Source organism: Amyelois transitella, chromosome 3, assembly GCF_032362555.1.
Source record: "Amyelois transitella isolate CPQ chromosome 3, ilAmyTran1.1, whole genome shotgun sequence".
Taxonomy (NCBI): Eukaryota; Metazoa; Arthropoda; class Insecta; order Lepidoptera; family Pyralidae; genus Amyelois; species Amyelois transitella.
Window position 1 is genome coordinate 13,737,868 of NC_083506.1, and position 26,638 is coordinate 13,764,505.

The 26,638-nt window shown below is 40.4% G+C and overlaps 2 protein-coding genes across 2 annotated transcripts in view; one reads left to right on the forward strand and one right to left on the reverse strand.

Annotated features, from left to right (window-relative positions):
- LOC106136726 (cell adhesion molecule Dscam2-like) overlaps window positions 1–16,769 on the forward strand; it is a 31,051-nt gene extending 14,282 nt beyond the window's left edge. Inside the window, exons 22-35 of the mRNA XM_060949103.1 lie at window positions 8–269; window positions 352–495; window positions 1,111–1,284; window positions 1,488–1,617; window positions 3,982–4,115; window positions 4,433–4,621; window positions 4,703–4,900; window positions 5,288–5,460; window positions 5,794–5,902; window positions 6,090–6,248; window positions 7,089–7,262; window positions 15,459–15,557; window positions 15,636–15,807; window positions 16,727–16,769. Of these exons, the coding sequence (XP_060805086.1) occupies window positions 8–269; window positions 352–495; window positions 1,111–1,284; window positions 1,488–1,617; window positions 3,982–4,115; window positions 4,433–4,621; window positions 4,703–4,900; window positions 5,288–5,460; window positions 5,794–5,902; window positions 6,090–6,248; window positions 7,089–7,262; window positions 15,459–15,557; window positions 15,636–15,807; window positions 16,727–16,769 (2,160 nt within the window). The remainder of the gene's footprint in view (window positions 1–7; window positions 270–351; window positions 496–1,110; window positions 1,285–1,487; window positions 1,618–3,981; window positions 4,116–4,432; window positions 4,622–4,702; window positions 4,901–5,287; window positions 5,461–5,793; window positions 5,903–6,089; window positions 6,249–7,088; window positions 7,263–15,458; window positions 15,558–15,635; window positions 15,808–16,726) is intronic.
- A 4,294-nt stretch (window positions 16,770–21,063) lies between these two features.
- LOC106136725 (odorant receptor 4-like) lies at window positions 21,064–25,099 on the reverse strand. The gene is made up of 9 exons (XM_060949951.1): window positions 24,935–25,099; window positions 24,498–24,627; window positions 23,962–24,172; window positions 23,711–23,833; window positions 22,173–22,292; window positions 21,777–21,876; window positions 21,489–21,593; window positions 21,227–21,382; window positions 21,064–21,114 (listed from the first exon to the last, which is right to left on the reverse strand). Exons 2-9 carry the CDS (start codon window positions 24,613–24,615, stop codon window positions 21,064–21,066), a joined length of 984 nt encoding a protein of 327 aa, XP_060805934.1. The 5' UTR covers window positions 24,616–24,627; window positions 24,935–25,099.
- Between the last annotated feature and the right edge of the window lie 1,539 nt (window positions 25,100–26,638).

The following is a 26,638-nucleotide window of genomic DNA, read 5'->3' on the forward strand; positions in this document are numbered from 1 at the left end:
TTGGTAGGCTCCACCACAAGAAAATTGGAATGGCGAGTTGTTGGGCTATGTGATATCTTGGCGGGAACTCAGTCGCGAAGGAGATCGGTCAGTCGTTGAAGATGGTATGAGTCGCAAGGGTATGGCGATGTGCCACGGCTGGGGCAGCACGGAGTTCACGGTGACAGGATTGCGGGCATTCGCTCGGTACGCATTAACGCTGAGAGCGTACAACCGCGCCGGAGCGTCGCCGCACTCACCAGCAGTATACGCTACAACGGCTGATGGAGGTGATTACTAAAAACAAACTGGCAACATTTCTCAAAAATTTCGTTTTGGAAGTTGTTTCAATTAATTATTCTCTCGTGACAGTACCGGAGGAGTCACCGAGCTCCGTAGTATGTGAGGCGATATCATCCCGTTCCCTGCGCGTGCGCTGGGCGCCGCCGCCTGCGCAGCACGCCCATGCTATGCTTGGATATGATTTGCACTACGCACCGATATATTCCGCGAATGGTAACTTTGCTTTTACAAAAAGTTAAAACTACACCTAAATTATGTATGACGCAAATGTTCTTGTTGAAATTAAATTAAAAAACATCCCACTTCAGCATGTCTATCTTTTATGGTTGCCTCACAATAACACGTATAACTGCAGAAAGCTAAGCAGTTTGAAACTTTCTGATTATATTTGTGTAGAGAAAAAACAAAGGCTACTTTTTTTTAAGTATAATTAATTAAAATAAAGTTTTCTTAGTGTAAAATATAAATGCGAAAACAACCTTGATAATTACCTCTGTAAGTCTTTCTTAATATATACAAATTTTTATATTCTGATAAATACCCATTATGTAAATGGGTATTTATCAGAATATAAAAATTTGTAGACAAACAATCCGTTTACTCAATGAATAGAGCCAGCAACAATTATAATTAAATTAAATTACAGTAATTTGAAGTTAACAAACAAATTTATCTATTTATAATAAAGAAAAAAAAACGGCACACTTTTATAATTTTGAAGAATCGCCAATGAATTGACCTTTTAAAAAAAGACGGAAAGGCGGGCGTAGTAGTACTCGTAGTAAATAAATAAAAGTATTAAGATTTTAAGAGAATAAATGTGATCAGGTTGGAGCGGCAGCAGCGGGGGCGAGTGGATGACAGCGCGCACGGGCGCGAGCGGCGAGGCCGCGCTGACCGGGCTGCGGCCCGCCGCCAACTACACGCTGTGGGTGCGCGCGCGCGCCCGCGCCGGGCTCGGCCCGCCCGCCGCGCCTGTCTACTGCGCTACTGGCGAAGATGGTCAGTAACCCTAACTTGCTATGAACTACTTCTTTAATACTTACGGACTAGTAATTTTATTTTATACATTATGGTGACCTACATCAATTTTTACTAACGCGAGAGAAAGGGAGAGAGCTAAAGTTTATATTTACTAAGGGTATCTCTTGGGATTTGACATTCACTTATAAAATCTGGAAAGAACGTCTGTGAAATGTGTGCAGTGCCGGGCGCGGCGGCAGCGGTGCGCGCGCTGGCGGCGGGCGCGGACACGGTGCGCGTGGCGTGGCTGGCCCCCGCGCCGCGAGCCGGCCGCCTCACGCACTACACGCTGTACACCAGGGAACTCGGCAAGTACGCGCAACATTCAAATTTTTATTTTTTTCCTCTTTACCAACAGCTAAAATTAGCTTGCAACTTGACTTATTTCAATACTAGCTGTGCCTGCGACTTCGTCCGCGTGGAATAGTTATTTTAGGCATCATTGAAGCCCTCAAGGATGCTCCTTCCACGATTTTTTTCACATTTTCCATTATTTCTTCGCTCCTAATAGTTTAATAGTTGCATCTAGACGTTATATAGCCTAAAGCCTTCCTTGATAAATGGTCTATTCAATACAAAAATAATCTTTCAAATCGAACCAGTAGTTCTTGAGATTAGCACATTAAAAAAAAACAAACAAACTCTTCAGTTTTATAATATTAGTATAGATAAATCTAAGTGCCTATTTAAACTAAAAAAAATATTCTAATAGAATTATAACCAGAAATATGTACCTACAACTTACAAAAGAAAAAGAAATGAAAATAAAGTTGAAACGCCTGTGCAATACTGTCTTGCCGTCGTCGGGTCTTCCCATACTCCCTTAGTGGAGTCGGAGTAGATTGGTCAGGGCTTTTTGCCCTCTTCAATGGCATCATCGCTGCCTACGACTGTAGGCAGGTCGATGGGGCGGCCGTGACGGCCTGGGTCTTCACGTCTTCATACACTGGAAGTTCCCATCAGCGGCGGCGTCGTCACTGGTTGACGACGTCAGCCGCAAGGCAGCGAGGGGAGGGTTTCACCCGACGGCCCGGAGGGAGCGGAGTGCAGCGGCGCGATGCCGCGCAGGTGGCTGTGTGATGACGCGTCCGCCCTCTCGAATATCTAGGTTCTCCCACTTCAAGTCCCTGAGCATCGTCGAGTTCCTCACGTAGCGCGGGGCTCCGACGACTGCTCTGAGACTTTGGTTCTCTTGGGCTCTGAGTCTTCTCCTGTTGGTCTCAGAGCAGAATGCGTACCACGCCGGGTACGTGAGGCGGGATCTGACGTACGTTTGGTAGATCCCGAGCTTCGTCCTCAGGGGGAGGCTGGAGGAGAGAACTGCGTGAAGTCTTCCCCTGGCTGCCTTGGTCATGAAGCTTGCACTCGCCTCCCGCCCCTTTTCTACCCTGCCGCCGCTAGCCGCGTCGAGCGCGGCAACCGTTACGCAAAAATAATCCTTATAGCATGATTCAGTATTTACGCGCGGTGGCTTGTTAGGGTATTTTATTTCATGTATACCTAAGTTTGGTGTTTCTATACCGATTTCGATGATTCTTTTTTTATTGAATAGGTACTTGTATTAATTTTTAAGAATTATTAATGAGTGTGAGTGTTATTGGTATTATAAACATCAGAGTAAAGAAATATAATCAGAAATCTCCGAACTGCTAAGCTATTGAACCATTTGATTGTTAAAGTGACGTGCATGCGCTTTTTTAACACTTAAGTAATAAGCAACAGTAAATGAAAATATTTATTACATTCGCACTTATTTATTTCTTTTTTGCTGAGCCATTAACAAACTTTACTGGACACTCGCCCTATAACTGGTACATTTATCTCCTCTTCGTGTGGCTTCGCTGAGCACATCTAAGGTTCTGGCAGAATCATCAGCGTCGCGGTGCCTACACCTGCGACATTATGCTGAGTCAGGACCTTTTCACTGTCCATCATTGTTTGTGGTACATTCATGCACATTGCACATTCACATTGTTTATTACTGTTAATTATGTATGTGTCCAACTAATGTATTGTGATGGTGAATAAAGCTTTTATCTATCTATCTATCTATCTATCTATTAGGAATTACATGTGTTATTGTGAGTCAACCATAAAAGATAGACTTATGCTTTCTTGGGATATTTTTTTAATAATTTTATGTAGTATATTTCCGTTATACACGGTTTTGCTGTATCTTTAACCATTAAGGCTGCACACGCGACGGAAGCTTAAAAAATCAAGTAACTTCTCCCGTTTTCCCAACATTTCCTTTCACTGCTCTTCTCCTAGTGATTGTAACGTAATGAAAAGTATACTATAACCTGCTCAGGAGTATAAAGAATAACTGTACCAAGTTTCGTTAAAATCCGTCAAGTAGTTTTTGTTTCTATAAAGAACATACAGACAGACAGACAGACAGACAGACAGACAGACAAAAATTTTACTGATTGCATTTTTGGCATCAGTATCGATCACTAATCACCCCCTGATAGTTATTTTGAAAATATATTCCATGTACAGAATTGACCTCTCTACAGATTTATTACCTATAAGTAGGTATAGATTTATGAAAATAATAAAACAAGTAATAATCTATACCAGTAAATATAAAATTAATTATTGTTTAATTTGTCAACCTAATTAGTAAATGTTAATACGTGAAAAAGCATACCTCTTACTATTATATTTATTTAGAGTCGGTGGCGAATGGTCGCAACGGGTAGAAGCCGGCGCTTCGGATACAGACGATGATGAAGTATCTCGTGACGTCGCGGGGTTGCGCGAGCGCACCGTGTATGAATTCTGGGTACGCGCGTCTACTTCCGCTGGTGCGGGCGCCCCGACGAGGCCAGTAACCGCGGCGCCCGCGCAGCCGCTCTCGGCGCGCATCTCGTCGTTCAGCCGCGTCGTACACGCCTCGCGAGGCATGCGTCTACGTCTCCGCTGTACATCGGTCGGGGCACCGCCGTTACGTTATAATTGGTCACCTCTTCCCGATGCGCATACTCTGTCTGATAGCGGGGATCTCATCATACATAGTAAGCATTCCTTTAAATAGAACAAACAAAGTAAATAAAAATAATGTACACAAAGGATAAAGTATACTTTTCTTTGACGCTCTTTTAAAAGTAATTTATTTCCTTAGAAGTGGAATCTTCATCGGCTGGGAACTACACATGCTCAGTGCGTAACGGCGGCGGTTCGGACGCGGTGATATTCTCTGTGATAGTCCGCCGACCCCCAGCTGCGCCCGCGCCGCGTCTCCTACGCGCTGACACGACTACATTGCATATCATCTGGGACGCGCCAGAAGACGGTGGTGCTCCTATACTCGGTAATACACAAAAAAATTCAATTCGTAGGTGCTAATTATGATACAAAGTTACCTTAAGTATACTTGTACGTTTCTCGATAGGCTACAGCATATGGTGGCGTCGCGAAAGTGCGTTGGACTCGTCGCCGGCGGGGTCGCTGCAGGTGCCCGCCGGCGACACCGCTGCCACGCTGCGCCACCTCTCGTGCGGGGCTCCGTACCGGGTCACGATGCGCGCGCAAAACGCGATTGGTACCTCGCCGTTGTCTCCGCCGCTCCGCGCGAGAACCGAAGGGGACAGTAAGTACCGTTTAGGGTTTCGCCCACACCCTAAATTCAGGGTACAGGACATACATACCGTGTTAACAGGACAAAAACGGACCTTATATAAAAATTCTAGTATCTTATTACTGAATGGATATTCCCCTGACCGAGTTTAGATTTTTAAAGTAGACATTAAGCACAATGTTGATTTATGCAACTGAAAATACGCAAAGAAGAGAGATTTCGAATTTAGATTCCGACTGCCTAATTGCTGACATTTTGCGTAAATCGTGTACAGAAGTTGCAATATTCTCTTAGATTACAGATCAACCAATCAAGCATCTATTTTTTTGATTTTGTGTATTTAAGTAATAAACCTCTATTATCTATACACGCAAAACAGCCCAATAAATTGTAATGCAGAAATGAAGCCGCCACTTGGCAAGGAGTTCATTTGGGCGAACAGCAGCACGTTGCGGCTGAACTTGCTGACGTGGCGCGGCCGGTGCCCCGCCGGCGGCTGGAGCGCGGCGCTGCGGCCCGAGCGCGCCGCCGGCGGCTGGCAGGCGCTCGTCGCCGACGGGGAGAGCGCGGAGGTAAAAATTATTAACAATATATAGTTATTTCTTTTCTGGAATATAACAAATGAACAGACTGAAGATTTGATAATTTATTTGGCTATACTTGCATGTCACTATTTGCAAAATTATGGTTTTTACATATGAAATTGGCGTTTTGTTGTACTGACACTTTCATCACAAATGTGGTTAGGTTAGGTTAGGTATTAAATTCCAAATTAAATACACAAAGATGAAAAACTCCGACCATTCCCTCCGCACTCTTTTCCTAATTTTTGTTAATCGCTGTAATTATCATCGTTTATTATACTCTAACATGTCATGAATATTATAATAAATGATATATGTCAGGCGAGTGGGCTGTCGCCGGGCACGTGGTACGAGATCCGCGTGGCGGCGCACGGCGCGGCCGGCGACTCGCCCGCGCTCTACCGCGCGCCCACGCTCTCACACGCAGGAGGTCGGCAAACTATTTGCATTTATCCAAACTTATAGAGCCTCGTCGTTTAAATATAATGTAAAGTAGCATGTTAATAGATCATGAATACAGTGTCTAGTCTAATTTTTATGAAATGTCATTATATTATTATTTTGTGACCAATCAATATCTTCAACCTTACTCAATTAAATTGGAATACTGACCGTAGAACGCATCGGCGAGCCATTACTGGTGCCAGTAGAGGCCCGCAGTCAGATGTCAGAGGGGGGTGGTGCGGGCGGGGCGGCGGGGGGCGGGGCGTGGCGAGCGCCGCTCACGCCGCTCCTACTGGCCGCCGCGCTCGCCGCGCTGCTCGCCGCGCTTGCTGGTCAGTATGCTCGAACTTCAAGTTCTACTTTTTGGATTGGCATCTGAAGTATCCCAACTAATATTATAAATGCGAAAATAAGTTTGTTTGTTTGCGCTACTGAACTAACTTTCTTTATATTTCTCCTATATATAATAAAGAGTCTGGAGAAGAATTGTACCTTTCATCCCGGTAAATACTCTAGATCCCGTGAGATTTGCAAAAAACTTAGCAACCGCCTCTCAATATCAACTATATCATAGCTAGACATGATCTCAAGTCTTTTCTTAAGTTATTGTTTGTGTTTAGTGGGCGTAGCATGGGCACGCCGTCGGCAAGAGGGCTGGTGTCTTCACCGCGCATGTTCTCCAGCGCCTGCGCCTGCGCATCCGCAGCTTTACAGCACAGAACCAGGAAAGAGAAACGGCAAAAATCTCTCGCCACCTGATAGTAATTCTCCATTACCTTTCTATTGTTAAATCAACATCCATTAGTGATATAAGAAAATGTGTCAACTCTTTACTTTTTTCTTAAACAGATGCATGTATGTATGTACTGAGAACTTAAGAGATTCAGCTGAATGTGGTCTTTCAGTCTTTTTGCGTATCTTGGCTTTGTCCTTCCCATCAGGTATACGATTACGTGATAAATGTTTAAGGGTGTACTGAGAAGCAATTTGATACTGTTAAACTAGGGAAAAAAAGGCCCCGTAAGATTTGCTATAATCGATAATTTGCAGGTGTAAAAAAGCTAAGCTAAATTTAGGTAAGTTACATGTTGTATTACTTCTTAAGGATATATTAACCTGATTACCATGACAACTCATGGATCAAACCATCACCAGACTCATTACATCCACAGGCGACATGCACGAGATAAGTCCGTACGCGACGTTCAGCATGACGAGCGGCGGCGGCGGCGCGGGCGCGGCGGCCGGCGCGGGCTGCGCGCTGCACCTGCGCACGTTCGGGCGCGCCGAGCCGCTCGACCTCGCCGCGCCGCCGCCCAGGCCCAACTTGCTCGCTCACTCGCAAGGTACGTCTCTTGATATTTATAAGAATTTCTTGAATGAAGAATTGCCCTTCCGATGGAATAACGTTTCAGTAACGTTGCACTCGACGGAACTTGATGCAACGAAACTAGAAGTAATGACGTCCTGTTATAGCAGCTTTTAAGCGTTTATGAGTATCTTTCAATGTAACCTCGGACGTAATTTAAATTTTTCTTCATAAAGTAATCTATAAACATAAGCTTATAAGCTTGTCCAACGCTTTATTATACTGTTCCATCGTAATTAAAACAATACAACATTTTTGGAAATTATGATTGCTATGTTATACAATTACTAAAAGCTACCTTTTCATGCATAGCATTCAAACAAGCGAATGAATGATGTGAATGCGACATCAAATCAATTCCGATCACTATAAATCCTCCGCCGTGCCGGGCGACACAAAGCCGTCGTCTGCCAATATCCGCCGCCATTATCACGGAGATTGGCCGCGACCGGCGGTCTCTGATCACGAAACGACTTTCTGAACTTGGCTTGGGCTTAATGGCATTTGGTCTTCTGCTCTCCTACCATTTTGTGCTATGATTAGATTTTGACTAAGATAAAAATTGTACACTTTTCATATGGAATCATCAAAATCATTAAAAATAAATAAGAAAGATAAAACGCTTGCCATTCCTAAAATACCTAAAATTCCGAATTAATTCGTGAAAAAAAAAGTTGCAATTAGATTTGGTAATGATATCAAAAAAAGATAAAAGTGAGAGAATAATAAGCTTACAACTTTAGAAAAACTAAATTTATTTTTCTTGCAACGTCTCTTCACGGAGCCTTTACATTAGAAAGTATAAACTCTCATTAGTTTAGAATCCACTCGCTGATCCGGGCGAGAATGAAGCGCCCAGACAATCGCTCGTCAGAGGCGCGTTCACAGATTGCAATATCCGCTGGCCGGAGCACAATGCGATGTCGTGCTGTCTGCGGGAGACAGCCGGGATATTACTATTTACCTACTTTGTACTATAGAATGCCAAATATTTTCTGTTTGTTGGTGCCAAAGCAATAATTTGACTCAAAAGTTCTACCAACAATATATCAAGGTTAATTCATTGCTACGTAAATCTCAATTCTAAAACTAAGCCCTTGGTCTTTTTTTGGTACAATTACTTCTGTCAAGCGCGTAAGGGATAAAGTCGAGATATATGTATGTATGTACTACATACTTTGCTATTTGCTATCTCAAATGTAAATAAACCAGTATTAGAAATGTTTAATGTTGCTTACTCACTCTGTTATAAAATGGTTTATGTTTATGATAGTTGGTCCGTCGGTTTACGAGCTCGCCGGCCGCTGTATTAACTCCGCTACCAAAGACAAATGGACTAATAAAACTCCGACAATTCCGCTATAATAAACCTCTCCATCTCGCGCAAGGACTTCATTTCATATTCATGAAGGATTTAAAAACCACGTTGCACAGCGCAATGGATCGCGGCCGTGCACCGCGCGGTCCGCGTGCTGGTGACGATGGATCATGTTCATCAGCTCGTCAGCGATGTTAGCTATATATACGAGCCAGCGAGGGCGCGCAACGTGTGTGATACGACGGCCGCATTGTGACGAGCCCACAATAAAAGAACACGACGAAAGTATATGATGAAACTAAAACAATATTATCCTGCATTTCGTTCAGACTTTTTCCTACAGTATGCTTGTAAGATATTATATCATAATAATATATATCACATATCATTGAATGCAGTCGAGTATGTGGTATAATAAGAAATTACGGTATTGTCATTGGCAGTTGGTTCAACATCTCTCCTGTGTGCCTCAGACTACTTTTTGATGTACTCCGCCTTATTGCTATGAGCAAAGTGGAGTGAACGGGCAAATGTTTCAAATTATTTTATTTTTAACTGCCACAAGTCACGATAGAGAAAATTTTAGACTTTAATTTTTTTAAAGTAGGTAGTTTGATGTGGACTTTTAGCTACATATAAATTTCCAAATGCACGTAAAAGTGGTGTTGTTTTCTACGTAATACATACATATTTTTTGCATTATTTATTTATTTAAACTTCATTGCACAAGATACAAATGTATAGCACAATTGGCGGACTTAATGCTAGAAGCATTATCTACCAGTCAACCATTGGGTCTTACAGAGAACTTCATGTGGGGTTAAACTAAATAAATATATTTATACCTACACAAAATATAAAATAAAATAATTATAATATACATACATAAAAACCACAATAGATAAACAATATACATAAATAAATAGGTGCAGCGATTACCGAAATGAGTGAAAAGGCGATATTAAATACCCTCGCGACTCAAGAAAAACCCGTATACCCGCGATTTGAAACTAGAACGACTTGGGGATGTCCTGATGGTCTCGGGAAGTGAATTCCAGAGCCTAACAGCCATAACGGCGAAAGAATTGGAGGCAATACCTGTACGGTGAAAAGGGATAGCAAGAGTTAACTTATTTGATAACTAGCTGTGCCCGCGACTTCGTCCACGTGGAATAGTTATTTTGGGCATCATATTTATTTTTGCAAACATCCTCCTCGGCTTTATCAATTATAGTCAGGCGGTCACGCGTTTTAGAAAGAACGCTGGTTCGCCGTATTAAATGTTTCGCTGCAAATTGCTTATAACGACTATATCTCAAAACCTATTCGTTTGATTTATATACTGTAAATGGCAATTTTAGTCTACATGAAAAGCCGAAAGTAATAAACATATTTATTTGGATAAGGATTAATACTGAATTAAAGAAAATTGGTTTCAAAATAACTTATGTTTATAATGAAAAAATAATCTTAAAAAATGAACATAAAAGTGGTTATTGTAAGTAAACCTTAAGAGATAGATATATGCTCTCGCGGACATTTTTGTGGCAAAAAATGAGTACTTCACATCTTTAGTACATTGTTTTACTATATCTTTGTTGGTTTGCGCAGCGTTCGCGTAGAAAGCTCGCAGATGGCCGACTCATTCAACTTTCACCTGCATTGTTGACGTTTTCCGTAAGAAATCCGGGATAAAATGTAGCCTATAGCCTTCCTCGATAAATAGACTATCTAACAGTGAAAGAATTATTCAAATCGGTTCAGTAGTTTCTATGATTAGCGCGTTTAAACAAACAAACAAACAAACAAAACAAACTCTTCAGCTTTATAATATTAGTATAGATAAAAGTTGTCCTTGCGGGGATACCGTTGTCGGCTATGGACACCACGGCCTCTCATGCCCTAGGAGTGCCGGCCGTTTAGGGCGCCATGCCACCCTAAATGATATAATCCTCCTAGAACCAAACGGTCTGGCTCGGGATGATGCCAAGAGACCGGATGGTATGACTTTGGTACCCTGGAGATTGGGGCGGCCTTTGGTGTGGGATGCTACTTGTGTCGACACACTTGCGCCGTCTCATCTTCAGGTTACTAAATCTAAGGCCGTTCTGCTTCAAATGAGGCAAAAAACCTCAAAAGGCGCAAATATGTAGTTATCGGGATCATAGTTTACATCAGATGGCAAGTGTGATAGTGATATTGAAAGGAGAGTGAACGCGGGGAACATGGTGAATGGAGCTTTGCATGCCTTTATGAGCAGTCAGAAACTATCCAAAAAGGCTCGACTGGCTGTGCACAGGGGCGTGTTGGTCCCGACATTAATGTATGGGAGTGAAAGTTGGGTATGGCAAAAGAAGCACGAAAGCAGAATAAATGCAGTGGAAATGAGAGCGTTAAGGAGTATGTTGGGTGTGAAATTGAGTGACCGGATAAGGAACAGTGTGATAAGGGAATGTTGTGATGTGAAAGAAGATGTAGTTACAGGAATAGAAAAGGGTATGTTGAGATGGTTCGGTCATGTGGAGAGGATGAATGAAAACAGGTTGACTAAGCAGATATACATGGAGAGTGTGGAGGGAAAGGTCGGGGTGGGAAGACCTAGACGAACATATCTTGATCAAATTAAGGACGTCCTGGTAAAGGGTCAGGTCAAAAGTACCCGAAACCGCCGAGCTTGCATGAAGAGAGTTATGAATGTAGATGAAGCAAAGGAAGTATGCAGGGATCGTGGCAAGTGGAAAGAGGTAGTCTCTGCCTACCCCTCCGGGAAAGAGGCGTGATTTTATGTATGTATGTATGTATGTAGTTATCGGTAATATCTATACTTTTGAACCTTTTGGGGTAGAAACTCTGGGACCGGGGGGCCTATCTGCCCATCAGCTTTTCCGACAATTGTCGAAAAAGCTAATTGAGGTATCTCTTGACCGGAGGGCTGGAAATTATCTGGCTCAGAGAATCAGCTTTGCCATTCGAATTGGCAATGCTGCCAGCCTTCTGGGCACATTCCCGCATGTTGATGCTATGCAGGGACTGTACAATTTATAAATTAAATTTTAGTTTTTAGTCATCTTTTTTCTTTCTTTTTATAAGTAGCTTTAGTTTTAATTTGATTATTGCATTGAATTTGATAATTGTAACCTCTTATTATTGTCCTAAGATGATTTTCTTCACTTAGGGTTATTCTATTTTTTTTTTAAATAATAAATACGAAAGTTAGTCTTGAGTGCCACTGCGTAGTGAAAACACGTGTTTATTCTAACCTTTTTCAGACTTTTTCAAGTTTAATAATAAAAATGAAAAAAAAACGCGCTAATAGTACACTACCTCAGAGGTGGCAAGGAAACGGATGCATATTATGACGCTTGCAACTTTTTGCATCGTTATATCACAGAAACGGTAGCTTTGTTGAAAAAAAATATTGATACCTTTTTTATAGATAACTTTATGATCTACAATTTATGTCTGAGGTAATCTTCCGATTTGAAAAACTTACCGTTTTAAAGAAAATTGCGATACACCCATTTTTTACCTTTGACCGTGAGTAAATTTTTTTCCTTAAACCGGAATCATGGGGAATTTTGAAATAATGCTTTTGATTGTGTTTTAAATAATTATACTCATTTTCAGCTTGATGGGAATTAATGTAGCTATGTAGTATTTTTTTAAAAGTAATTAGTAGCGGCCCGCTTGTGCAGCAAACGGTTCAAGCCAAAGCCGACTTTAGGCGCTACAGGTTACGGCGCTAAATCCACTGCGGGTAACGCAACGTGTGTTCGCGGTTCTACAGAACAACGTCTATGGATAAACTGAAAAATTAAGATTTTTTTTCTTCGTATTTTTTCGGGATAAAAAGTATCCTATTTTACGCCCAGGATAATAAGGTATAATTATACCAAGTTTCATCAAAATCGAACCGTTAGTTTTCACGTGATGCCTGAACATACAGACAGACAGACAAAAATTTTTTTAATCACATTTTTGTGTTTGGTATCGATCCAGTAACACCCCCTGCTATTTATTTTTTCAATATTTTCAATGTACAGAATTGACCTTTCTACAGATTTATTATATGTATTTATATTTATTATATGTATAGATATAGATATTACATTAACTTTTGCATTATGTGCTTTTTTGGGAATCTATACATATAATAAATCTATAGAAGGGTCAATTCTGTACATTGAAAATATTGAAAAAATAAATAGCAGGGGGCATTACTGGATCGATACCAAACACAAATATGTGATTAAAAAAATTTTTGTCTGTCTGTCTGTATGTTCACGCATCACGTAAAAAATAACGGTTCAATTTTGATGAAACTTGGTATAATTATACCTTATTATCCTGGGCATAAAATAGGATACTTTTTATCCTGGAAAAATACGAAGAAAAAAAAATCTTAATTTTTCAGTTTATCCATAGACGTTGTTCTGTAGAACCGCGAACACACTGTACGTTACGCGCAGTGAATTCAGCGCCGTAACCTGTAGCACCGAAAGTCGGATTTAGCTTGAACCGTTTGCGGCACACGCGGGCCGCTACTAATGAAACATCGTAGCGGTATCATACTATGAAAAAAATACTACATAGCTACATTAATTCCCATCAAGCTGAAAATGAGTATAATTGTTTAAAACACAATCAAAAGCATTATTTCAAAATTCCCCATGGTTTAAGGAAAAAAAATTATCCAAGGTCAAAGGTAAAAAATGGATGTTTCGCGATTTTCTTCAAAACGGTAAGTTTTTCAAATCGGAAAATTGTAGATCATAAAGTTATCTATAAAAAAGGTATCAATATTTTTTTTCAATAAAGCTACCGTTTCTGAGGTATAACGATGCAAAAAGTTACAAGCGTCATAATATGCACACGTTTCCACGCCACCTCTGAGGTAGTGTACTATTAGCGCGTTTTTTTTACATTTTTTTTTATTAAAGTCTCAAATAGGTTAGAATAAACACGTGTTTTCACTACGCAGTGGCACTCAAGACTAACTTGCGGATTTATTATTTAAAAAAATTAGAATAACCCTAAGTGAAGAAAGTCATCTTAAGACAATAATAGAGATTACAATTAAATCAAATTAAAACTAAAACTACTTATAAAAAGAAAGAAAAAAGATGACTACAAACTAAAATTTAGTTTATAAATTGTACAGTCCCTGCATAGTATCAACATGCGGGAGTGTGCCCAGAAGGGCGGCAGCATTGCCAATTTGAATGGCAATGCTGATTCTCTGAGCCAAATAATTTCCAGCCCTCCGGTCAAGAGATACCTCAATCAGCTTTTCGACAATTGTCGGAAAAGCTGATGGACAGATAGGCCCCCCGGTCCCAGAGTTTCTACCCCAAAAGGTTCAAAAGTATAGGTATTACCGACATATTTGCGACTTTTGAGGTTTTTTGCCTCATTTTAAGCAGAACCGGCCTTAGATTTAGTAACCTGAAGATGAGACGGCGCAAGTGTGTCGACACAAGTAGCATCCCACACCAAAGGCCGCCCCAATCTCCAGGGTACCAAAGTCATACCATCCGGTCTCTTGGCATCATCCTGAGCCAGACCGTTTGGTTCTAGAACGGCTGGAACATGGATGGTGGCAAGAGCACGGAGGATTATATTATTTAGGGCGGCATGGCGCCCTAAACGGCCGGCACTCCTAGGGCATGAGAGGCCGTGGTGTCCATAGCCGACAACGGTATCCCCGCAAGGACAACTATTATTATAGACTAACGGTATTTCATGTGTTGAGCATTCTGAGATAAAGCAGGTATACGATCCTAGCCACGTACACAATTAAACAGAGAGACAGATGTTGTCTCAAGGTTTCACTACAGTATAAATGAAGGGACTAGGTTTCATTATACTTATGTATATTTTATATTTTGAATTCAAGTTAAAATTACCGACAGAACAATATTTTTACTTATATTACTGCTACATAGAGTATATACGAGACGTGCTTATGCATATTATGACGCTTGCAACTTTTTGCATCGTAATCATCATCATCTTCATTTTCATCTCAGAAACGGTAGCTTTATTGAAAAAAAATATTGATTCCTTTTTATAGATATCTTTATGATCTACAATCTATGTCTGAGGTAATTTTCCTATAAAACTTACCGTTTTGAAGAAAATCGTGAAAATCCCATTTTCTTTCCTTTGACCTTGGGTAATTTTTTCCTTAAACCGGAATCATGGGGAATTTTGAAATAATGCTTTTGATTGTGTTTTAAACAATTATACTCATTTTCAGCTTGATGGGAATGAATGTAGCTTCATTCCTATTTTTTGGTCTAAATTGACCGGACTGAAAATAAAATGGAGAAATAAACCATCTACGCGAAGACCGACATCCGCGCGGACGGAGTCGCGGGGGAAAGCTAGTACTAGAATAAACTCTGTGTCAATTTAATTTGAATTGTTTTCATTTCCTGATATAATACTTTCACTTTAATTTACTTTATATATCCGATACTTTAATTATATAATGTTTTACATAAGTTTGCAATAGTTATTATATGTGAAAATTGTAAATAATGTAAATAAATATAAATAAATAAATATATACGGGACAAATTACACTGATTGAGTTAGCCTCGAAGTAAGTTCGAAACTTGTGTTACGAGATACTAACTCAACGATACTTTATTTTTTAATAAATATTTATATAGATAAACATCCAAGACCCAGGCCAATCAGAAAAAGTTCTTTTCTCATCATGCCCTGGCCGAGATTCGAACCCGGGACCTCTGTTGTCACAGACAAGCGTACTACCGCTGAGCCACAGAGGCCGTCATGTGATGTATGGATAAGAAGCTGGTTAATGTTTTCCTTATGCTTATTGTACAGAGTATGGTCATGCCCGGGACAGTGACTCGGAATCCAGCGGGTCTCCGTGCGCCGCGTGCGCCGCCTCTCTCTACCGCCTGCCCGCCGCCCACCTCTCTGGTAAACACTGAGCACTGGCGGCAGCTTTAATATTTAACATTTATTATAGACTTGTTAGAACGGCTGTCTGTATTACAGACACACTGCCAGCAGTAGAATCAAGCGCAGAAGATACGTCATACAGCGCGAGCGGACGCGGCCGCCTGCAAGCGAGCGCGCGCGGCGAGCACGAGCGGGGCGCGCGCGGCGGCCGGGCGCGGCGCCGCAGGGAGCAGGGCCGCCACGCCGCGCCGCCCGGGGGAAGCGTCAGGTAATTAATTACACATTCTATTTACCCTTGCCAATTGTATCACGTCAACGAGCTAGTCCTTGAAATGTTACTCTCCGTAAGCATTCAATAACCTCGGCTGCCTTTGGACCGGAAGCTAAATGTTTAATTCGAGGCGGCGCAGACACGCCCGCCGGACCCTTGTCACCGAGAGCGCGGCCCGCACTCGGGGCCGCTTGATTGGTGTCGTGCGTGACTCGGGAGCCAATGGTCCACCACGTTGCGTGCTGCATCATCGGCCATTCTAACGAATAAGACTCTTAAATAAATACTAACATTTCTGCTATACGGCTAATCAAAGAATCTAGGAAATTCTCCTCATCAACATCTGCAGTATCGAAATAAGTTCGGTTTTTATATCTATCTTCATGATGTTACTTGTTACTTAAACTTAAAATGTATGTTATGTTATAAACACCTTCTCTTTTCTTTTGATCAAAGCCATCGTTTTTAAATTGGATCAAATTTCGGTAAAAAATAGTGAATAACAAACATAGCGTCCCGGCCTTCCCCAGCATGGCTTCCGCGCTTGTGACTGACTAAATCACGGAGCTATAATGTAAAATCCTCTCGCTGACTAACAATAGACGCACAACGACAGCACAACCATATAATTATCCCCCATCACTGTAATCCTAGTTCTACGAAACAAACATTGGAGAAAGTAATGAAAACTCGTAACTTTTTGCATGGAGAGTTTTTGTTAGCGATCTCCCGCTTGATGCGAGCGCATGAAAGCGGTAAGCAGGAACGACGTGTGCCGTCGCGCGCTCCGTCTCACTCGGTCAACTGTACACCTCGCTCCCGCATGCTGAACGGCATCCTGGCAGAATGTAGCTGAGCTGATCCACTTAGTTTCAAATTGTGTGATGAAAGGTAGCTGATGTGAGCCGTGTTGCAGGTACTTCTCCACGACGGCGCTGCGGTCGCGGGACCCGCTGTGAGCGACACTCTGTAAATATTGAAACCGTTGTACAAAAGTTATAATGTATGATAAAGTTTACTTGTTGTAAATTATTTTATTTCTGTTCTCTTAAACAGAGATAACATATGTTGTTGATAATAAACACGTCTTTTCTACCGAGTCTAAGTATAGTTACTTTTTGTTATAATAACATAAAAAATCGGTAATTGCCGATTGAACCTTAAATGTATGTATATACTTAGAGAATTGTTACCGAAACTTTAAGATATGCTGTCCGACCCGACTGAGCTAATCTTATTTAATAAATAATCCAGTTTTTACCCGTCATTTTATTACTCTCCTGGGACGAGGCACTGTTTCGCAGCGTCTAAAACTTTGAGGCTCCAATGACACAACTTTTTTATTATTTACAAGCTTGAAAATTTTCAAGATTAGTAGAGTCTGCGGCGCTATTTTAATAATAATCAGACCATAAATATGCAAACGAGAATGCACCGCTGTTTCTTAGATATAGTTGAGACATTTGTAGAATCACTCGACTTGTTCGGAGGCCGTGCTGCAGCGACCTGCGAGCGCCGCCGCGCGACTGCTTGCCATTTGATTAAGCGATTCAGTCGCTGCGAGCGGGCGCGCGGATCCGGGAATCACGAAATAAGGAATCCGGAAATGCTGATGGTAACATTACACATCTTATACAGGTAAAATATAGTAGTACTACGTAAATTATGAGAGTTTTTTAATTTTAAAGAAATACCTAATAATTATAGATCATCTTCTTAAATGACAGAAAAGTAGAAAATAAAAATCTTATTATAATATGCAAAGGAATAATAAGTATAATAAGCAAAGGAAGGCAGCGCGCGTAACTCCGTAGGTACATTTGGAATTCGTTCAATGAGTCGAATGGCGCGGCCCGAGTACGTCGCATTGCTGCGGCGCCGCGCCCGCCGCGTCATTCCATCTCTACCTTGCACCGATTTATATCTTCACAGTATTCAAACATCTTCCTTGGATGTTGACTAATTAAATAGTGGAAAGTGGAAATATTATGGTTTCTGCCTACCCCTCCGGAAAACAGAAGTTATCATAGTGACGTGTACGTGAACTTGCGAACTCTGTACTAAAAACCTTATACACACATGATATTGCGTCTTTATCTCGTACAGACTAGACAGATCAAACTGCCTCGCTTTATGCCACAAATGTAAGCTAGATAACTTAATACATAGAATACAGATTTAGATACCGACAGGTGACTTGCCAAAATTAACAAAAGAACTTATTATTTACATAATAGTATTTTGTTCTGTTGCTTTTTATGTAAGAGGCTGAAGTGGGCCTCCAATTTCGGCGAGCGGATGAATTCCCTTAATCAAGTATCTAATGAAGTTGATCGGCCGGGGAGCGCTCCCTTCAACTTTAAACGCTGTTAAGGATTGTTCATTCCCCTTCCCCGTTCCTCCCTCTCCCGACGCCCTATTAAGCTACGCTAGCTAAGAATTTACTGAAAAAATATATTTTAGGTATAAGTATCTATTGAATGTTAAAAATTGAGTGTGAATTATATAATAGCCTTTGTTAATGGAACAACTTACCTTACAAGAACATGTTTAATAGTATCATAAAAATTTTGCTCAACCAGAATTTCGACAACTTATCGTGGTTTGGTTGTCTTCGTAGTGATATATTCTGGTGCAACCTACTGCTAATTAACTTACTATACTTAACATCACCGACCACTTAGTGGAATACGACTTACATAAACTATGTTTAGCAGCAGAGGTGGTGTCGCAGTTTCCCGCGCAGTGAGCCCGAGTGCTCCCACAACCCACATCCTAACTGACTGCGAGTTTCCCAGAAGCGGGCTGTGAACAGATTCCTCGCAGACGACGCAATACGTTATTATTATTAATTGAAAATAATATTCAATCTATTAACAGGGGGTATGTACTACTCAAGCGAATCAAGTTATAAATTAATGGCAGTTTCAGTTTATTTATTTCTAAGTCTGTTTTGCAAAGTACAAGTGTATCGAATATCAGACAGACGGGACAATTTATGTTTTTTCTTCTACGACTATACTTCTAACAAATGTCCGATGCCCGTTTTGTATAAAACACTTTAATTAAAATTAATTTAGTGAATCTGTCCATTAACATAAGTATACTCATTTAATTACTGGTAATACACTGCCCGTAGCAGATCTGTTACGGCATGTAAATCATGTAAGAGCGCCGTCATCAGCCGGATCACGGCGGACCGCGCCTGAGCGGCTTACGACAATTTATGTTTGTTATTTTAATAACGGCTCCTAGCCTTCCTTTCCTACGAATAAATCTCAGTTGTTGTGTTGGTCACGTGATGCGACCCTCAGGACATGATAACATCCTAGTTCCTACTGATAATATTATATAAATACGAAAGTTTGTAAGGTCTGATGTGTGTGTGAATTCCTTTTTCACGCAAAAAGTACTGAACGGATTTTGATGAAACTTAGCACACAGGTACTGTTATAACATGTAGGGTACTTTTTATCCCAAAATTCTTACAGGAGTGAAACCCGGGCCACAGTTAGTTGTAAATAATAATAATAAATTGTCATAGTATCAGGAGGGTGGATTTTACAAGTTGTTTTGATGAGTTCAGAAATATACACGAAATGTAAAATCTCTGAAATCTGTTATTTCCTGGATTGAAAAGATAATTTTATTTCGAAATCAATCGAAAATTGATAGATTTGAATCGCATAAGAACCTCTAGCGCACGCTGTGTTGACTTGCTTTGAAGCCTCTCTCTCGGCCACAGACGAGCTTGTCCAATTAGCGGTCGAGAGCTTCGAGAGCCGGCACTCGGCGGGAGACGCGGGTGGAGGCGGTGCGAGCCACACCAGACGATCTTGATGTAGCGATTCGCGAATAGCGCACTATCTACCTCGATCTGTGTCAATGGTCGGGGAGCCAGCCACATAGATGTGAACAAATACCAGTTCACTCGTTTGTATGACAACTAAGCATGTCCAGTTTTTTCTACGTACTGGTCCCAGGGCGAAATTAAGAAAAGAATCACTTAATTTGCCCACATTTTATAGAAATTTTACTAATACAGTTCAATACAGCCCTAAAAATACAGTTTTATGTTTCAGTTATTGATTTATCTGTTTCGAAGAGGTCCGAGAGACACCAGTTTTGCGCACAAGGTATATAGGTCCAAAGCTCACTAGTCTATCTTGCAACCTTAAATCAAATACACCGTATATAAAGGATTACAGTAAACAAGATCCGTGGAGCCGAAACAGACGAACGCAGTCTCGGCGTTATCATTTCCCGACGCGGAGCTGTAGGCTGCTTGAGTCGGCACCCGTTTGTCTTTTCTCTCTTTCAAGTGAAACCAGTGCGTAATAATCAATGTTTTCAGTTTTCGTTCTCGCAAAACCGAGTAAAACAGGGATGGTCAGCTTTCTTCGGGGTAAAGGACAATTTCACATACAGTTAGATTTTCCACGTAACATTATCTGCATAAACTACTCAATAAAAATGTGGTGGATGCAGGTCTACTTTATTATTATATGTAAGTCATAGAAATCAACGTGTAACCATAAGATATACTTATTATTACATTTTTATTTTAAAAAGAATCTTAAAATTAAGCCATTTAGTCTACAAGTAAACAACCTGTAAAATAAAACATTATCATATGACTCTGATTATAATAAATACAGTTTACTTACAAGTGGTATACAAATGAAAGATTTAATTTAAAACGCCAAGTTTATAAATACGAATTTCACATTTAAATCGAATGAATTCTTAATAACACTCTTATTAAAACAAGCGACATTTCCGAAATATAAATTTAAATGCAGGTGAATGTTTCATTGAGTATGAAGCGACATCAGGAACCGTTTGTAGAATTCTCTAAACAAAAGCAATGAATGTAAATTAATGAGGAGTGGACGTCGCGAGATAATGAATGAAATCATATTCGTGATGAATTCAGACGGAGGCGGCGAGATAAATTGAATTCTTGCCGGCTCGTTATTAGCGTCCACCGCGCCGCCCCGCGCGCCGCTGCGGCCGCTGACGTATCCTTTGTATCACTCTCTCTGAATTTAATTTAGCGTTTACGAGCTTTGTCTCAGAATAAGGTACTAAGGGAAATTACAACATTGCACTAAAGATATTTCAATCAATTCTGTTTAACAATCACTTATCGTTATCGTTTAACAAAACTTTCAAACTAAATGTTGAAGAAGAATTATTATTGAAGCTATTTATTTCATAAGACATTTAGACAAAGTTTAAGGTTTTACGATTTTACTTTGTTTGTCGTAGCACAGCGTAGAACGTGTATGACGACTTCAAGATCTGAAAACATACAAGATTTCTCTTAAAAACATATTTCTAAACAGCTGCCGGCTTTTATATATTTTTTCAGTTTTATAGCCTAAATAAAAAGCAGAAGAGATAGTGGTCATACCTTGAGGAAGGTGTCGAGCGAGAGCGGGATGATGAGGCCGGCGGCGGGGCGCAGCGGCCGCTTGGCGCGCTCCATGGCCACCAGCAGCGCGCGCCGGAACCGCGGCCCCGCGCGCAGCCACTGCATCGAGTACATCGACTGCAGCAGGCGGTCGCTCTGGCAACATGCGGGGCTTGCCCATCAAACTCTTCTAGATACTTTTAACTCAATAATCATATGAATCCTTACTGGATTCATTGGCCAATATTTGTGTCGCGCTCACCTCCACCTGCACCTCGTTGCCGTAGAAGCAGTACAGCAGCAGCTCGGTGAGGATGCACGTGATGAACAGCGTCATCGACGCGAACTCCACGCTAAACACGCTCAGCTAAAACACATGTAGTATAGAGTTGCTGTGTTTCAAACCTTCTAAAACCGTTGACGTATATTAAGATTTACAAGATTACGACAAAACCCTGTCACTTAGTGATGACCACCAATTTACATTCTCATGGGACATCTTTATATTTATAGGGATCGCCTTAATTGGTAAAATAGATGAAGTACTTACACTAACGAGTTTATAGGCCGCCATGCACAGGATCCAGCCGCCGATGGCGAACTGCACGAGGATGGCGGTACCGAAGATGTCTTGCAGCAGGCCCAGCGTCCTGGATCAATCATCATTGCTTATTTTATTATTCTCTCAGCAAATATCATTTGTTAAAGTTATTTCGTTCATCCTCAGCAAACAAACAAGGAGGTCCATAAAACGTTGATTTGTTTATCATCCAAATAATATGTTCTTATGCGAAAAATTCACATTATTCATTCTGGCTTCCAATATCAGTTGCAAGAGAAACTTACGAACGGATACTCGGATACAAATAAATGAAAACAAGACAAACTTAATTAGCTGATAAACCTATAAAATGAGCTGAAATGGCGTATTGTTACAATAACTCACTCAGTAATCTTCTTGTAGTGATCCAGGCAGTCCACAAATAACTTGTTCAAAATAAAATCAAACTGCTCTCTGTCCTGCGCCTCCCGCGCCGCGCGCTCGGTTAGAGTTTCCAAATTACGCCTGAGGAACACAAACAACCAATGCAACTATTTCACATGTTTAATTTTAGTAGGTACCCATCTCAATATCAAACTTATTATTCTATTTTTTTTTTTTTTTTTTTTTTTAAATATAAATATATAAATATATACCGGACAAATTACACAGATTGAGTTAGCCTCGAAGTAAGTTCGAGACTTGTGTTACGAGATACTAACTCAACGATACTATATTTTATAATAAATACTTATATAGATAAACATCCAAGACCCAGGCCAATCAGAGAAAGGTCGTTGCTCATCGTGCCCTGGCCGGGATTCGAACCCGGGACCTCCGGTGTCACAGACAAGCGCACTACCGCTGCGCCACAGAGGCCGTCAAATCGTAATCTATAGAAAAATCGTTTAGGTACTTTTGATTCAGAACAAACACCATATACACATATAGAGCAAACATACATTCATTTGAAATACACAAATCATAATATTATCTTTGACAAAGTAGAAATAAGACTATTTGAATCTCAATTCCATCATAAAGCCAAACAGCTGAACGTGGCCTATCAGTCTTTTCAAGACTGTTGGCTCTGTCTACCCCGCAAGGTATATAGACGTGATTATATGTATGTATGTATGTAGAAATAAGACCACCGCCACCTACAAAAGAATGTACGTTTTTGCCGATCCCACGTAATTATACAGGATGACTTTTAATTCAACTGCATAAATTTAACTGTTAAGTGTACTCATCTAAAGGATATTTAAAAACGTTAAAAGAAAAATATCGGCTCATATTTCAGAAAGTACGAAAAAAAAAAAAGTATCATAATCCACGATCCTAAATATGTAATATCACCCCGACCGGTGGAAAAGCGACGCGTAAGATTCAGAGGTCAACGACACAATTCATTCAGCTGAGCGATCTCGACACCTCTGTACTTTACTTGATCTTGATACTAGAAAAATAATTTATTTATCAGACATTTGTTTACATGTTTAGTTTTAATTTCTTTTTGTAGTATTGGTCTTTAATAAAGCGTGTTTTTGAGGGTTTTTTAAATGTGAAAATGATGACGTTTAATTTAAATAAAAATAGGCTCAAACGGCTCAGAAGCATGGGTATAGTCTATGTGTAAAAGGATGCAGTTGTTTTAAAAGTCACCCTGTAGGTAGTATTTTCCGAAATTAAAGGTGGGTACCTTTAATTTCGGAAAATACTACCTTTCGAAAAGATTGGTTCAATAACGCGTAAAAAGATTACAAACATGCTTACTTTCGCTTTTTTTGTATTAGTTAATATAGTATTAGCTGATTCCAACTTAGCCCCGATTTTTCAAGATTTTACTGTAATAAATATAGAGCTAAAACATTCACAACCAAACATTCGCCTGAGCTGTAGAACCCAACCTAAGCTTCCTATCCAGCTTAAATTTGCACAACCTGAGAATGGTGAGTTGTGTCTTGCACTGGTACAGCACGGTAGCCACGAAGGCGTCCATGGTGGTGTTGGCGATGCCCACCAGCGACGTCACGTAGAACGAGTACGTCAGCACCAGCGAGAACCTACACACAACACCACAGCTCATTTATCAAATACTAAAATCAAAACTTATCTCGCAAAAAATGAGTTATACGCCACGCACATTCTGAACAATGTCTTGTCGTTCATGACACTCAACAAATCTACTAACACGACAGAGTGAGTGCAATCGATCCCGACCCAGAAGGGGAACTCGACGGGCCGCCCGCGCGCGCGGTCCGCGGCGGGGAACACGGCCCACAGCAGGCACGTGAGCAGCGCGGTGGCGGCGTACGCGCGCTGCAGCCGCGCCGCGCGGGCGGCCGTGCGCGCGAGCAGGCCGCGCTGCCAGCCGGGAGGGGATGTCCCACCGTATGCTGGATCTGGAAAACATCATCCATTTTCACTAGCAATTCAAAGCATACTATTCTTACTTTATAAAATTATAATGAAAAAAAAAACCATTTGTTTACACTAAAGAGATTTTATAAGCAGTCAAAAAAGTTGCGCTGATTAGCCAAAAGAGAGCAATCGAACCCTTTTATGACTCAGCTCGTTTTGGTGGAGATGTGGCTGATAGTGTGATGTGTGCTGTTGCATGGGCCTATCTTATATTACGCTTTCATTTGGCCTTCATGTATATTACCAATGACATTGCCAGGAATACTTCTCTTCAATGATGCTCACATAACAAAAAGTAATAATTGCCTTCGAATCCATCCACCATGAGGTCGATGCGCCGCGCGTCCGCGTGGAACACGAGCTGCTTGACGATGGACGTCACGTGGCACAGCAGCAGGAACATCACGCGCGCCAGCTTGTCCATGTCGTTCCGCTCCTAGTGCAATCATCACGTGCAGTGAACATCCGTGATTTTCAACGGAATAGAGAACAATATATGATTAATTATGATCCATATTTCGGGTTGAATGGTCGAGGGTTAAGATAATTTGTGACTTAAAAGGCAAACCCATTTCTAGTATTCCATCCTCACAGCGGGTACTATCTCTTTCTTTACTAGTTGCTTTGAATGCTAACTGAAAGCAAACATCATAAATAACCCTCCCTCCACATTCAGAAAGCTGGTTCTGAAAACATAATCCAAGGATATTGATTTATTACCAATAGATATAGAGATAAGGTACCTGATAGGCATAGATGAACTGCTGCAGCAGGTAGGTGGCGGTGGCGGCGAGTGCGCACCCGCGGTACAGCTCGTGCGCGCGGCGGCGCGGCGCCAGGCGGCAGAACCCGCTCCAGCGCAGCGTGCGCAGGTGCGGCGACAGCGACTGCGCCGCCAGCGACTTCGGCACCTTCTACACACATGTTTTATAGGCGATATCTATAGGCACTAAACTCGAAGAATAATAATAAAGATTAAAAGTAAAATGTTACATTAAAGTATACAGCGAGTCTTAAACTTATGGAAACGTATTATTGTCAACTGTTCCACTGCCATATTACTGAAAAACTTTGTTCAGAGCGGACTTAAGTTCTGAGGACATTCCTTTTATATTGTCATCTCGGTACTTATTTTACCTACCTTGCCTTGAAGACTTTTGGAGTTAGTTTGGGCACTCATAGTTTAATCTGGATTAAAAAAAAACAGAAACCTCTTCCGATTATATTAATAATTAATAATATCATTTAGTTTCACAGCTTTGAAATAAAAATAACCTCTGAAATAGTTTGATAAGATAATATTTAAATTAATAAAAAAATCTTTGGAATTACTTTCAAGGAAATATAGGCTATTGAAAATGAAAATCATTAGTAAGTTTGATGCACGACGCGAACTAATTAATACTAATAAAACTAATAGGTATTCTGCGGTAATGATTGTCAACTGTTAGTATTACTGTCAACCCTTCAGTGACGTTTTGCTTTTATATTCCGATGAAGTATAAACTAATTATAAAGTATGTTTTTACATTTTGCGTTTTGCTTCTCATGGCTGTTAATTTATTTTTATATGATTTTTTCGAAAAAAAAATCTATTTGATCACTAAAGAAATAAACTACAAATATTTTTTTTCTTCTTAGGGTGAATTACCTAAATGAAGGCAATATTTAAATCACAAAATCACAAAGTAATAAAATTGAATTAAATGGTTAACAAGTTACAAATCAAATTTCAAAATCTTCTCAATCAAAATTATTTTTTTTTGTGATTCCTAAATTTTGTATCTATTTATGCTACAAGATTATTCTAAATAAATATAAATAAGAAAGTGTCTTTCCGACCAATGAAAATCAAAAACGGGTTAATCCAATGTTATAAATATTAGAGCGACATAATATTGTGTTGCGGAGTTGTAGGCGGAGCGAGGCGGGGCGAGCGTCCGAGTGTCATGAAATATTCAGCGGCTATTAGCGTCGCGGCGATGTCGTAGCTAATAACATGTTCTATAATAATAATTACAGGCTGTGGCGACTAATTACTATTTATACTTAATGTCTATATTATTTGCAATGAAGTATTATGGCTAACGAAATTTTAAAAGCAGATTCTATTGCATATGTAAAATGAAAATAGAGTAGTTACTCTGTTGTAAATATAAAACGCAAAATAACTCGTTTTACTCCTAAAACTATAACGATAATGAAGTATTATGGCTAACGAAATTTTAAAAGCAGATTCTATTGCATATGTAAAATGAAAATAGAATAGTTACTCTGTCGTAAATATAACACGCAAAATAACTCGTTTTACTCCTAAAACTATAACAAATGTATTAATTTCCTACAAGCCAACGTAAAAACAAAAATCGCTTATCACAATCCACTGAGCTAGCTAGCTTTAGCTACTGTCAAAAAGCTTCCTATATAATATTTGCACACAACAACTT

Bases quoted from the DNA above. Each gene is read 5' to 3' on its own strand.
- LOC106136725 (XM_060949951.1), bottom strand. From the start codon at position 24,615: ATGGACAAGCTGGCGCGCGTGATGTTCCTGCTGCTGTGCCACGTGACG. The intron at 23,834-23,961 runs GTTAGTAGATTT...TGTTGTGTGTAG, and splicing joins GATTGCACTCACTCTGTCGT to GTTCTCGCTGGTGCTGACGT. The intron at 21,383-21,488 runs GTGAGCGCGACA...GCATGTTGCCAG, and splicing joins GCAACGAGGTGCAGGTGGAG to AGCGACCGCCTGCTGCAGTC.